General features: G+C 33.1%; 2 protein-coding genes and 1 long non-coding RNA gene across 3 annotated transcripts; 2 read left to right on the forward strand and 1 right to left on the reverse strand.

Annotated features, from left to right (window-relative positions):
* Positions 1 to 750: 750 nt before the first annotated feature.
* LOC147391079 (uncharacterized) lies at positions 751 to 2,410 on the reverse strand. Its single transcript, XM_086458989.1, has 3 exons — positions 2,382 to 2,410; positions 1,027 to 2,292; positions 751 to 886 (listed from the first exon to the last, which is right to left on the reverse strand). Exons 1-3 carry the CDS (start codon positions 2,408 to 2,410, stop codon positions 751 to 753), a joined length of 1,431 nt encoding a protein of 476 aa, XP_086315115.1.
* A 9,324-nt stretch (positions 2,411 to 11,734) lies between these two features.
* On the forward strand, positions 11,735 to 12,590 carry LOC147391080 (uncharacterized). The gene is made up of 2 exons (XR_015183132.1): positions 11,735 to 11,845; positions 11,880 to 12,590. It is a non-coding gene; the product is annotated as an uncharacterized LOC147391080 (long non-coding RNA).
* Positions 12,591 to 12,866: 276 nt separating this feature from the next.
* Positions 12,867 to 15,604, forward strand: LOC147391081 (protein LURP-one-related 8-like). The gene is made up of 2 exons (XM_086459755.1): positions 12,867 to 13,264; positions 15,042 to 15,604. Exons 1-2 carry the CDS (start codon positions 12,974 to 12,976, stop codon positions 15,405 to 15,407), a joined length of 657 nt encoding a protein of 218 aa, XP_086315881.1. The 5' UTR covers positions 12,867 to 12,973; the 3' UTR covers positions 15,408 to 15,604.

A 15,604-nucleotide genomic window follows, 5' to 3' on the forward strand; every position in this document is an offset into this window, starting at 1 on the left:
ATTCCACAAATACCCTATTCTCTACCTAAAAGTTCATACCCATCATCTTCAAACCCCTTGTCATTATTTACTTTCCTACCTTTTCACCCCCTCAAAAATAATTTCCAACACCTATAAATACCCCTCATCACCTTCCAAAATGGGTACCAAGTCTAAGTCTAAAAAATGAAAAAAGAAAAAAAGAATTCTCTCAACTCTCTTCTACTTCCCTTACTTCATCAATAGTAAAATCTTGAGTTTTCATTTCGTATCTTGAGGAAAAATAAATAATGAAATTTTGATAAAATCCTAAAATTGGGACTTAAGGGTAAAACTTTAGAATATTTTTAATCATTTTAATGGAATTTGACCTCACAATTGGATTTAAAATGATTAAAAAATATACTTTAGCCTATAAGCACACTCAAATGCGGGTCCGAAAATAAAAGTTGCAAAATCCTCGATTACCGAGTCGGATCAGACTAAAATAATGACTTTTTACTAGAGAATTTTTTTTTAAAATTCGATCATACCATTAGGTTCGTAACGAAAAATTATTGAACATGGACTACTTATCATTTTTTGATACTAGAAAGTATAATTATCATAAAAAACGAAAACGACATCAATTTTAGGGTCATATTGAGCTAAAAATGTAAATTTTTATTAGAGATAGAATTTGTAGAAATTAGTACTCCAGTATGGTAATTTGAATAATATGCTCAACTTCTTCCAATTAAATGGCATGATGTCCTCTCTTGCTTGTCTCTGTCATTTTCTCGCAGTGTGTTTTCCATACTTGAATACAATTCCATCCAAAAGGTTTACAATGTCATATCCAGCCACATAGTCTGGTCGGGACCTATCTTCTATCGTACCATCGAATGATTTTTTATCTCTTCGAAACCTGTGTGTAGTGGTAAAAATTTACGATGTCCCATGTAACAATGTTTTTTTCCTTTTCGCAAATAACGACTGCATGTGTCTTTATTGCAAATCGGACATGCAAGTTTTCCTTTTGTACTCCAACCTGATAGCATCGCATACCCAGGAAAGTCACTAATCGTCCATAGCAAAGCTGCACGCATCTGAAATGTCTCATTTCTTGATGCGTCATATGTCATTAATCCACTTTCCCATAATTCTTTCAATTCTTCCACTAAAGGCCTCATATATACATCTATGTTGTTTCTAGGACCAGTAGGACCAGGGATTAACATGGACAAAATCATGTTTGACTGTTTCATACACATCCATGGGGGCAAGTTATATGGAATCAATATCACAGGCCATGTGCTGTGACTAATACTCATAGTTCTGAACGGATTGAAACTGTCACTAGCTAACCCAAGTCTAACATTACGAACATCTAAAGCGAATGACGGATTGCAATTATCAAAATGGCTCCATGCTATTGAGTCTGCTGGATGCCTTAAAAGACCATATTTGGTTCGACACTCATCATGCCACCTCATGTCAGAAGCTGTCTTTGATGACATAAAAAATCTTTGTAGCCTTGGTTTTAATGGAAAATAATGTAGTATCTTAGCTGGACTTTTTTTCCTTTTCCCTCTCGATTGATCTTCATCCATTTTCCATCTAGAAGCACCACATGTGTCACAAACTTGTTTCTCGCTAGTCTCTCTCCAATATATCATGCAATCGTTAGGGCACGCATGTATCTTATTATAGTCAAGACCTAAATCTGAGATAATCTTTTTTGTCTGACTGAAATTTTCTGGCAACGTCGACCCATTCGGGAGCACCTCCCTCAACAAGTCAAGCAACATTGTAAATGACTTGTTGCTCCATCCACTAAGGCACTTGATGTGAAATAGTTTAACTATGAACGATAATTTGTTGAATTTTGTACAACCAGGATACAACTCTTTCTCCATATCGTTTATCAACTTGTAAAATTTCTCAATTTCTACATTTACCTCACTATTTGGTATTTCTGTACGATTACCAGTTACATTACATTCTACATTTGGCATTCTGAAAATATCATCCAATAGATCTTCCATTCCATCCCCACTTTCATTTCTCATTGCATTGTTTGACCGATCATATGAATCTAAATTCTGGCCTCTAGATGATGACGACTCAATATCTTCACCGTGGAATAACCATCTAGTGTAATTCTTGTCGAACCCGTAACAGATCATATGGTCATATGCATTTTGTTTGCTCTGGTAGTACACGTTATTGCTTTTAGAACATGGACACTTCAACTTCTCGTCAACAGTGGCTCCACGTTCAAAAGCAAACTGAATGAATCTTTTTACCCCTTCGATATATTCTTGACTAATCCTAACACATTCAACAAGTTCATGCGAACAATACATCAACATTATGATATGGTGACATCAAATCAATCATGATATGAAATATCAACATACCTTGACTTTCGAATCCAACTCTTATCCATTGTCCGTAAAAGAAATTAACACTGAAACGCAGAAATAAGAAATTCATAAAAAAATGGGGGTAAGATCGAATGTATTAAGTTTCATGTATGGTGTGACTCCATCCATGTATGTACGATATATTCTTTCTGTTTATTTATTATAAAAAAATTATATATATTTTGTTCTTATCCTCTAACCATAAGTAAAGTGTATAACTTAACATGATCGAAAGGTTTTTAGGAAAAAAATTGACAAGAAGTTAAAGAAAATGGTAAGTCAGTTATATTTTATTAGTCTCTTACAGAAGATTGTGATTGACAGTCTGTTTGAATTGAGAAAAAAGAAGAGAAGAGAAAATATGCAACTTTCTCTTCCTTTCTCCTGTTTGGATTGTTAAGTGGGGGGAAGAGAATGAAAAAATGTAAAATTTGGTTCTCTCCAAAAGTGGAGAGACGAGAAGGAAAGAGAAGAGAATGAAGTTTTACATTCCAATTTTGTCTTAATTATTTTTAAAATTTTCAAAAATAGGTAATATTGGCAAGTCATCCGTAAGGTTATTTGCAGGCCATCCGACAGGCCATCCAATAAGCCATCCGACAGGCCATCCGCATGCCATTAGGCAAGTCATCTGACAGGCCATTTGGTAGGCCATCCAACATGCCATTGGACAAGCCATTAGGCAGGCCATCCGACCAGGCCATTTGGCAGGCCATCCGACATGCCATTAGGCAAGTCATCCGACAGGCCATTGGACAGGCCATTTGGTAGGCCATCTGACAGGCCATCCGACAAGCCATTAGGCAGGCCATCCGACATGCCATTGGACAGGCCATCTGACAAGTCATTGGTTATGCTCTATAAGCAATCAATAGGGCACGAAAGTGTAATAAAATATGAAGTTTATATATATTCTAGATTTATCGAGTAGATCTAGAATTAAGAGAAATAAGATTACAATCTATCCAAAAAAAAAGTTTACAATCTGATTAGGTGCTTACATAAAGTTATCCTTCTTTGATCCACTATTGCATAATCTACACTTTCATCTAATGAGGCAATAGGTTTATTAATCTTGTTAACCCTCCAAATTAATTTCAATAACTTAGATTACCAAACAAATAAGAAAATTCCAACCCTCAAGAAATAGATCCAAGTTTACGCTATAACATGAACTAGTAAACAATAATACCCAATACAAGTTGAGTATCTTTAAATATCAAATTACCATAAACAGAACAAAACCCATAAAACTTAACCCTTAATTATTAATCAAAAATCAAAAAATTCCTCCATAAATTTCCTAAAACCTGTATAAACATACCTAATTCAAGATTCTACACAAAACCCAACATCCAAGTAACAATTTTACCAATGAAATACATAATTCTATAAAGATAAAGGAACAAAAACTTCAAAATTCATGAAAAAAACTAGTTCAATAATACCCACTAGAAGTTGGGTATCTTTAAATATCAAATTACCAATAACAGAACAAATCCCATAAAACTTAACCCTTAATTGTTGCTACCCCACACTCTATTGATCAAAGATGCAAAGTAAGGCGAATCAAATATCGCCTTGAATTCTATTGCATTTAAAACATATTATCAAATGGAATATTCATCAGAGTCGTGATACATTGCCTACATTGGAAGTATACTGATAAGCATAGATTTATTTTCTTGAGATACAAGTTTAAAAATCAATGATTCTCTATGCATTGCCACTTCAGCGTAGTGTCCAATGCAGGCAGTCCATCATTTTCCTATTCATAATCTATTTATTATTTTAGAGTGTCTAAATGGTACCTCGAAAACTAAATAAGTCTTTTGTCGATCTTGCATTTCTCTCCTAAATTCGAGCAAACTCTCTCAAACTGTACATTTTCAAAATTGGTCACATTTTATACATTGTCATGGGCTCCATAACACCATTTATTTTTAAATGATCAGAATACACACATTTTCAACTTGTTGAGTAAAAGGACGATTCTATCTACTGATTGACATAAATAATCAAAATCTCCTTATTTTACGATCAATTGAATGTGGTGTTAACAATACATCAAAAATATTTAAAATGATCATTATAGTTGTTAGAGATAGTTATTTGAAGTTATAATGATGTACAAAAGATATGCTAGAAGTCTGTGATATTGGACTACTTTTTAAAACGAATGGAACACGATCAATTTATTTTTATTGTAATATCCCCGAAATACTTCATTAATGGTATCCAAGACATGCAATTCCATTAAAAGAATATGACCTTCATGATTGGAGTCCAATGGTCCCTATGTACCTCCATTTCTATAATCTTTTCTTCCTTGAACACATCGTTAAATATTTCATCTCCATTAATGATGTCCCTGTACTAAGGGTTTTATTATCTCTCCAAATAAACTAAACATAGATTTAAAATAAAAATTAAAACATGCAAATTGGTCACTACATTCCTACAGGATTTGATAAATTTAATATTTATTTTTATCTAATAATTTGTTAAAATATTTTGGATGATTGAAATCATAAATAGTATAACATACTTGTGGACATAGTTCTATTAAGAAAAAAATTCATAGTTCTATAAAGAAAAAGAACCAAAACTCTCCAACATTCATGAAAAAAAACATTCAAGACGAAATAAATGAGATTTAAATGAGATTTATCAAAATAAATGAGATTTAAAAAACAAAATCTTCACAAACCTCAAATCTGCAGAGCCTTGGTAAAAAAACAGCAACAAGTTGAGCTACTACGTCTTTTGTAGCGATGAAAACTGTAACAAAGATGACGAGGGTATGAGAAGGAGATATTGGGAGTTAGAGTGAGAGAGTGAAATAGAAAGAGTGCGATATAGACAGAGAGAGAGTGAGAGAGGAAGATGGAATGAAACAGAGGAGACGTACAGTGTAAGAGGGAGAAAAGAAATAAAATCGAAGCTTGGCGCCAAAAACAAATGGTGATTCGTCGTCGATTTCGCAAAAAACGCCACTGATTTCATCTTTTTGGCAGCGGTTTGCAAATCGCCTCTAATAGTTTCATCTTTTTGGCAGCGCTTTGCAACAAAATCGCCTCTAATACAAACTCTCTATTAGCAAAATCTTTGGCTGATTTACATATGAATTGGGTGACGTTAGCAAAAGTTGGTGTGGTGATAGAAATTCTCTTGTTTTACTCCATTTAAATGAGTTGAGACTCAACTCTATGTAAGGCTGTCAACAGATGATTATTGGATCGGATGCAATAATATCCGAATCCGAATTCAGATTCGAATCTGACGGATATTCTAAAACTCTATCCAAATTCAAATCCGATTATCGTATCGGATATAAGATAATATCCTATTCAAATTTGAATTATTTGTATATAAAAAAAAACATAACTTTTCCTTATCCAATTAATTTTTCATTATTAAAAATAAGGGAGCGGTTTGGCAGTCCTAAAGTTTACCAAATTTGGTGCCAAACATTTTTTGTAAATCACTTTTGATGGGGTCAGAAGTTTTGGAATATACTGATTTTTTGTGAGGATGATCTCTACACCGTAGAGATCATCCTTAAAAAAAATCAGCTCATTTTGAAACTTCTAACCCTAGTTTACAAGTTGAAGAATCGTGGACCGTCCAATTTTTGTAAATCACTTTTGATGGGGTTAGAAGGTTTGGAATAGGCTGATTTTTGGTGAGGATGATCTCCCCATCATAGAGATCATCCACACCAAAAATCAGCTCATTCCAAAGCTTCTAACCCATATTTTAAAAAATGTTTGGCACCAAACTTGGCAAACTTTAGGGCTGCTGAATCGTCCCCTAAAAATAATTATTATATATTATATTATTTATATAATAAATAAATAAATAAAATAATATATATTATAGTATTTATATAAAAAATTAATCAAATAAAATAAATATATTATATATTACTTCAAATTGGATATTATCAGATTCAAAATGTTAATATCCGAATTTGAATTCGATATCAAAAAATTTCTGATAATATTCGATTTTTCGAATTTGAATTCGAATTTTCAACTATGAAAATCTAAACCGAGTCAGGTTTTCAAGTGTATTTAATCAACATGAAATTTTACACAGTTTTTTAACTCGAGAGCTTGAATCGAATCAAATGTCCACTAATTCAAAAGGATAAAAATTTGCAAGTCTACTCAGATAAAATAAATAAATATATTAACATAAATAGTTTTTAAGATACATCTCCTAAAAAATATCATATATAGTCGATTAAATTGGTTGAGTTTTTGACCCAATGTGGTTCATTTTTTGAGATGACCCGATCGAGATGAGGAGTTGAGTCAGTTGATCTGCTGAGTTAACCGATATTATATCGTTTTATGCATAAAAAATTAATCGAATTAATTAACGACGTTTTTATAAACACGCCGTTATTCGTATGGTATTACCAGCGCTTTAATAAAACAATGACGTTGTTTCATGTGTATTAACGGCATATAATAATCGATGTTATATCGTTTTCATGCATTAAAAATTAATCGAATTAATTAACAATGTTTTTATAAACAAATTGTTATTCGTATGGTATTACCAGCGGTTTAATAAACAATGTCGTTGTTTCATGCATATTAGCAGCACATAATAACGCCCGTTAAATCGGTGTGTACAGTTAAAAATTTATCGAATTAATTAACGGCGTTTCTATAGAAATTGCCGTTGTTTCCACTGTATTAACGGCACTTCATAACCGCCGTACAAGCATTCGTTATGTATTTAAAAATTTATCGAATTAATTAGCGGCATTTCTATAGAAACGCCGTTAATTCTATTGTATTCCTAGCGGTTATCGAGAAATGGCCGTTGTTTCCTATGTATTAACGGCACTTTATAACCGCCGTAAAAGCATTCGTTATGCATTTAAAAATTTATCGAATTAATTAGCGGCATTTCTATAGAAACGCCATTAATTCTACTGTATTCCTAGCGGTTATCCAGAAATTGCCGTTGTTTCTTCTATATTAACGGCACTTAATAACCGCCGTAAAAGCATTCGTTAGGTATTTAAAAATTTATCGAATTAATTAGCGGCATTTCTATAGAAACGCCGTTAATTCTATTGTATTCCTAGCGGTTATTGAGAAATGGCCGTTGTTTCCTATGTATTAATGGCACTTTATAACCGCCGTAAAAGCATTCGTTATGTATTTCAAAATTTATCGAATTAATTAGCGGCATTTCTATAAAAACGTCGTTAATTCTATTGTATTCCTAGCGGTTATCAAGAAACGGCCGTTGTTTCCTATGTATTAACGGCACTTAATAACCGCCGTTAACTCATTTGTTCAAATTCATCGAATTAATTAACGGCGTTTTTATAGAAATGCCGTTAGTTGTATTGTATTCCCAGCACTTTATTGAAAACGCCGTTGTTGGTCAATAATTAGAGGCGATTTTTAGAAAACGCCGTTAACGTTCCGCCGCAAAAAAATGCCATTTTTGTAGTGGAAAGAGATTTCGCTGCAGGTTTTGTTAGGATTTAAGCATAGAACGAGTTGAGACGATGAGTTTGGCAACTATGGACATGAAATTCATGGTCCATTGACCGCGGAATTTGAGTATTAAAATTTGACGGGCCAGGCCCAACAATTTTTTTCGCTAAAATTTGAGATTTTCACGTAGTGAGCGAAGTCCGTATTATGTTCTTTTTCCAATATATACCAGATTTCTAAAAATATTTAAATATTTATTATTAATATTAAATGATGTTTTGCGATTGTATTATTTTTATTTATTTACTAAGCATGAAAATATAATATTAATAAAGAAATTTTACATGAGCTTTAGGGTCATTCTCATGTTGTAGAATAATTACATCCAAAAACTTGGAAAATTTGTATGAGATATTCTTCTAGCAGCCTCTCTTGCCAATCTATTGCTTCTTTTCCGTACCATCCAGTTGAGCTTTTCAAATATATCAAATAATGATTTCAACTAATGATCAATCGATTATACATATTTCCTCCTTTTTACATTATTTTCACCGACTTGAAATTTGCCTAAGTGAGAAATTGTTGACGATTAACTGAGAAACGTTTTAATCATTTTGCTACTAGAAGAATTAGTTGTATTAATTTCTATTAACCTAATTACCTTTTTTTTTTTGCTAGGCAAGCAAGGTGGTTAGTTGTTAACAACTCAACGTGAAAGTGAATTCAATGGGTTTTGAACCTAGGTCTGGGATCAACTCTCCACACGCCTTTAACAACTTAGCTAAGTTGGCACCTTCTCTATGTGCCTTCGAGATGTAGAATCATGTGTGTATGCATTGCCGAGTGGCAACTAAGGTGTGGAACCATTTTTTCAATTTGTTTGGCATATCTGGTTGCTTCTTAAGGTCGGTGACGATGTTGATTGAGTCATGAATGAATGTGGGGAGTACTTTCTCTTATCCCAAAAGAATCCTTTGGAGTTTTACACACATTGCAATCTGTTGGGGCCTTTGGTTGGAGCGTAATGGATGCTTATTCGAGGACAAAACTTTAGATTTTCAGTCTCTTGTGTTTTCAATTTTAGGACTATTGCTCTTGTAATCAAAATTGTATAATGAGTTTAGAGGTTCAATGTTTGAGGACTTTGTGTTTAGACGCATGAGGAAGGGGTATGTTGCATTTCCAATAATTAAGCAACTGTATCTGTTTTGCACTTGATTGGTCATCTCAACCGACCAAGATTTATATCAATAAACTTCTTTGCTTATCACCAAAAGAAAAAAATAAAAAAAAATAAATAGGGTTGGCACCTTCTCTATTAACTTAATTAAAATAGAAAAGTCAGGTACTTTTGAAATATAAAAATATAGTTATCAATTAATTTGAACTAAATTGAGAGGACTTGACCCGACTGACTTACATTGTATCTATTTATTTGTCTATAACAAATTATGTTTTCTAACTCGAGATTACCTGAAACAAGATTGCAAATTATTTTATAGATTTCAATTACAATGATTATTATGATATAGATATTCATTCAATGGAGTAATCTCTTTTGAATAACAATAAAATATAAACAAAAATGATGATGTATAGCTTTATTCTCTTTGGGCTTTGAGTTTGATAAGCTAAGAATAGTTTATTGGCATTGTAGATAGTAGACTGCAAGGCTTGATCTTCTGAAAAGGCTTTATATGGATTTTATTCTCTCTAGGACTTTACGATTATTCGACTGCTTGACTAATTTATTACGACCGTTAGGCTTGATTTTAGGCAAAGGCTTTGTATTGATTTTCTTCTCCCTGAATTTGGTACTTGATAAGCTAACAAGGATATTTTGATTCTAGGAAGATCTTGCTATGATTGTTCTTCCTTTGGATAATGTTTTTCCTTTAAATAAGGACTTATAAGTTTGTTCTTTTCGAGAATTTGCTTTATCTTTAGAAATGGATTAGTAAGTTTGGTATTCTTTGGAGGCTTGAGTCCAAGCTCTTCTTAAAAGAAATGATCCAGATATCCCCTAAATGGACTAAGAATTGATATTTTTAGCTTAGGATAGATTTATTTTTCAATTATATCCCTAACTTGATGGACGTTGCTAATTGATATAAAATTCAAATTGGTTCAACTCTATGTTACCTGATTCGTGGGTTTGCTTGGTTTGAATTCGAGTTCGTAATTTGCATTTCGCCACTCAAGAATGAACCCAATTCGTAGGGGTAGACGGAGATGAGGGTCTTTGAAGGTTGAAGTGATGAATGAGGTGAAAAATATATTGAAGATAGTAGATCTTAGGGGAAAAAATTCCAGATTTCTTATTTAAAGGTTGAAGATGAGGGTATTTGGTCAATTTTCATTAGTCAATTAATATATACTAAGGTCAAAGGGTTCATGCTATCGCTTTGAAAAATTAGGGGATGTTTCAAATATTATTAAAAAGTGGAGGGGGATTTTAAAAAGGATAAATATTGAAGTAGCTTGTTATGCGTATGGATAGAACTTCTTGACGACTTCTGCTCCTGTGGGAAGCTAGCAAATATTTGGATAGGTTTTTACTCTTACATGAAGAGATTTTTGCTCTTGCGGAAAAATGTTTTTTGCTTTTTATTGAAAAGCTCCAAGAATCTATTCTTCCACGGAGAGATTTTTTTATTCTTACGCGGAGAGGTGTATCTAGAAAGGGCCTTGGTTTGCTGCTTTTCACTAACCAAAAGCAAATCGTACGGTGAATTGGTTCAGTTCTAACAGGCTCACGGTTTGATTCTTCAAAAGTGAATCCCGCAACCCAGGTTTGACTCAAATTTTAATGAGTTGGTAGGTTTCATCCATCTATCTTGATGTATCGCTCATATCCGGACTATTTGAATATTGGGCTGGGCTGATCCATTTTGATGGATTTTGTAAAGTTAAAGGGGTAGTTGGTCTTATTGGGTGTTTGAGTCCTGACATGGATTGATTGGACTTATTTGGATCACCGACTTTATCAACAAAAACCAAACTCAAGCCGTTGGAAACTTATTCCCAGTCAATGGGCCCTTTTCGATGTACGTACAGGTCCATTCGTGCTTCATAAGGATTTTCTCTTATTTTTGAGGGATTTGCAATTTTGGTTGTTTAAACCAACAAATCGGATTAATGGAAACAGGTCTTGTCCCAAGAATTTGGTTCTTAAAAGAATGAAAACACATATATATATATATTAGAAAGATATTAAAGATCATTTAAGTAGAGAGAAATGATATGATTCGCCATTAGCCTCTTTTTATAATATTGATATTTTCTTGACATTACACTTTGAGCAAACCCATTGGCCTCGATCAGGGACGGAGTTAGGATTTTCTGTTAGTGGGGGCTAAGTACTTACTATGGTTGACCGACAATGTGAATTTTACTTCTATGCCAATGTTGATCTTGTTACTGCAAATAATGGTTGACCAATGGATAATAGTGACGGTTGTATTCGTTGATAAAGACTTCTAGATTTTCTTAAAGTTCATCCTCAACAGCTTGACAAAATCATAGATTTTTAACAAATTGAACCTTAAAAAATGAAGAATCATTAGCCAATTGAAGACCACCAATATGGAGGTAGGCCAAGTAGAAACATTGATGTTTAATAAATAAAAAAAATTATACTTCATATTCTATTTACTTTTTAAAATTTTTATTTTATAGCTATACTTCTATATAGTTTATAAATTTTTTTTTTTTTTTTTTTTGAAAATATATAAGGTCTATAGCAGCAGAAAAATCCGCCTCCATAGCATTATTTTAATTTTTTTTTAAAATATTTGATGAGCAAAGGCTGACAATAAATATATGTTGTGGAATATTGTAGAGGTCAATATGGAGCAGAAAAAATCCACCACTATAAAGTTTATTTTTTCATTCGATTTTTTTTATCAGTTGTTTTGCATACGGTTGGTTGAGCTCCAGTAGTTTTCTTTCCAAAGTTCACTGGGGGTTACAGCCCCCACTCGGCCCCATGTAGCTCCCTTCCTAAGCTCAATGAGGAGCACAGGTAGCATGGATCCCAGTTTGAGTGATATGTGAATTATGTGTGTCATCTTGAAAATGACCGGTTAGAAAACTTGCATGGAACTCTAAAGTTTAACATTATAAGTCAACTGTGAAAATTAACATTTTTTTGATTTTTTTTTAAATTCATAGAATTTTTTTCCCTACAACCCTTTGGCATTAACATATGTTTTTGATGCCACAAGGTGGGCTCAATGATCCTTAGAATTGAAATCTTTCTAAGTTATTAAAGCTAGTCGAATTCACTTCTAATAGAAAGTCTTGTGAGCAAGTTGTTATTTTATTGGCAAAAAATACATGACTTTCTTTTAAATATTTTTCAATAAAAGTATTATTCTTCTACAAAATTTAAATGATTAAAAAAAATTCACTTAATTTAATAAAAAAATGAATGATTTTATTTTTAAAACGTATAATGTAATATTCAGCTAAAAAAAAAGATGTTCTTAAGTTATCAACCTCTTCCATTGTCTCCACTCTTCACCAGCCTAATCAGGAGGTCTCTCTCTATATAATTGCTTTTTGAGAAGGCAGAGGATTGCGGAGGTTATCAAATCAAATTCTTATCAAACGCGAAATCCTTGATCTACATCCAAATTTATCCAATCCATACTTACTCATATAATATTGGGTCTGATGCGATCTACTGACCGCTGTGGTGCTTATCCTACTCCTCCAATTGATTACGCCACATAGCTGAACCAATTCCATCCAGCGTAGGACCACAGGCTCGATCAATAAAAAAAATATATATCTATTTTTAAATATACAAAAGAGAAGCATGATGGGTTAATAGGGAACCGTCCCCATTTCATTCTCCGCTACGTGGCAAAAAGATGTTGTACCTAACAATCCCATGGGCCCCATCCAAAGAAAATAGCTGTGGGACCCACATAATGATCCAAGACTCCAGTCCCCAACTCCTCAAAATGATTCTCTTTTTTTTTTTTTTTTTTTTTTTAAGGGGTTAGGATTTTGGTCTCTGCCACGTCACGATCTCCACTTCCGTATGTGGAGACACTTCAGTTCTGTTTCTCTACTATAAATATTTGCCTGTGTCCCAAAAGGCCCAAACAAATGAGAGAGAGAGAGAGAGAGATGGGTTTTCTATGTAGATGTAAAACAAGAGCAATCCCTCTAAGTGACAGTGCTTATGATGTTGAGAAGGAGCATCAAAACGATAATGGGCCGTCCACGTCACTAACAGTGTGGAGGAAATCACTTATAATCGGTTGTAATCGATTCTCAGTGTTTGATTCGGACGGAAATCTAGTTTACAGAGTCGACAATTACATGGGTCATCATCAAAAAGAGGAAGTCTTATTGATGGACGGTTCAGGAAAACCCCTACTCACTATGCGTCGCAAGGTAAAATCAATTGCCCATTTGCATTTAATTATAAAAGACCACACTTCAGTACTACTGTTCATGAGAAATATTTTTAATTTCAAATTATATATATATATATGTTCGATCCAAACATTGGTCGCTTAAATTCACAATTTGTTCCGAATCGAACCAAACCAACCCAAAGCTATTGGTTTGGTTCAGTTCTTGATTTGAATCAGACCAAGTTGCACCGCTACTTTTTATATCTTAAAGAATTATTTTGAATTTATTTAGATTTTGAAAATAACGTTTTTTTGTTTTTTTGTTTTTTTTTTTTTCTGTAAGTTCATCTACAATAAAATATTTTAGAAAACACTCATTCAGATCTTTTCAGTGATACTAATTACTATGCATTTAACTTACACATATATTTATTACATAAAAAAAAAATTATAATAGTTTTAGGGTACGTTCGATTTCATGAAATTTAAAATTCATGAAAAAATAATGATGAAAAATAGGTTGAGTTGGAAAATCAAATTCCATTATTTGATTTTACTTGAATAAAATCATGGAAAAAAAATCTAAGGAAGATGAAGAAGAAGAAGGAGAGGAGGAGAAGAAAAAAAATGAGATGAGATGAGAGGAGAGGGAGAGACTTGGGACGGAGAAGAAGAGGCTTGTGAAATGATAAGAGAGAGAGGGGAGGACGTGGTAGCGATGGTGGCAACAGAGGTAAGTGAGGAAGAAGAGGGAAGAATATGATGGTGGGGACGGTAAAGGTGAGGGAAAGAGAAGAAGAAGAAGAAGAAGATGAAGAGAGAGAGAGAGAGAGAGAGAGAGAATATGGCGGAAGATGGTGATGATAGCAACAACGACGACGAGGTTAGTGTGTTGGTGGCTAAAGTGGTGGCAGTGGTGGTGGTGGTAAGGAAGAAGATGATATTTTGGGGATTAAAAATATGAGTTGATTTCACTTTCCCATCCATATGAGTGGGAAAGTGGAAATCATGTTTTGGTGGGCTTTTTTATATCAACCGTGATGATATAATTATTTTTAACCAATCAAATACTTTCTAAATTAATGTCATTTTTTTGTTTTTGAGCTACCATTGGAACCCCAATTATTACTTATTACATCTAAATTGCTTAAATTATTTATCATACCCCAATTAAAGATTAAAACAGTCTTCCAACATTACAAAGGTTAGACGCAAATTATAATATCAATATTTCAAAACATTATAACACTTGTTCTAACAATTTATGTACGATTAGGCTCATATAAAATCCTAAATCTAAAAGAAGAAAAAAAAAAAAAAAAAAAGAAGAGAGTGCTTCTATTGGCACCCCAACTTTTACTTATTCTCAACCATTCACCAATTCTCTTTATTTTTAATTGGGGTATAATAAGTAAAAGTTGGGTGCCAATAGCATCTCTTATTTAATGAAATAACTACATTAATTAGTATAACAAAGAAACCAAACAATGCCATTATTTATTAAACAAGTGCAATGTACTTGAATTTCCCTTGTACACAAGTGTTTGTTGGCATAATGATGATCATCACCTTAAAAATTAAATTAGTCCAGTCCAACATCTATTGATACAAATTGGGTTCATTAATTGAAATGGCTGGATCTGTGATATTTAAAGAATGGAGGATATGATCTACACCACTTACTAACCTTATGATATTTATAGTAATTTAAATTAACAACACTGTTTACTTTTTCGTAAGGTAATATAATTAATTTTTTTTTTTTTTTTCCTTTTATGAAATTCGTAATAATTAAGTTGCTCATTGTGTACCAGAAACTTAGCTTGGTGGATAAATGGCTTGTCTTCCAAGGCAACGACGATGATAGACCTTTGAAGAAGCCGATATGCTGCATAAAGAAACACATTAATATACTACACACCAATGCAAATGTTCTTGCTCACGTGTTTCATGGGTCCTCCAATGAGAGATTGGCTTATAAGATTGAAGGATCATATATGGAAAGATCATGCAAAGTGTTCGATGAATCAAGGGGGGTGGTAGCAGAGATTAGAAGGAAGGAAGCAATGATCAGAGGAATCTCATTTGGAGTAGAGGTTTTTGTTTTGATGGTACGACCAGGGTTTGATCCTGGATTTTCCATGGCAATAGTAATACTTTTGGATCAAATGTTCACCTAAGTTTTATATATATATGGAGAAAAATTTTAGCATCACGAGAGGTCGATAAACGTAAGGGATTCCAAAATGTCTAACTTGTACTTATGTGTACTATCTAAAAAGGTCTTATTGTGTTTCTCGAATGAATATAATTAAGCCTAGGAATTTTGTAAATGTGTACCAAAAGTATGTTTAATTTATTGAAAATTCTTTAATCA

Source organism: Akebia trifoliata, chromosome 11 (genome assembly GCF_017979445.1).
Source record: "Akebia trifoliata isolate Shusen 1 chromosome 11, ASM1797944v1, whole genome shotgun sequence".
Taxonomy (NCBI): Eukaryota; Viridiplantae; Streptophyta; class Magnoliopsida; order Ranunculales; family Lardizabalaceae; genus Akebia; species Akebia trifoliata.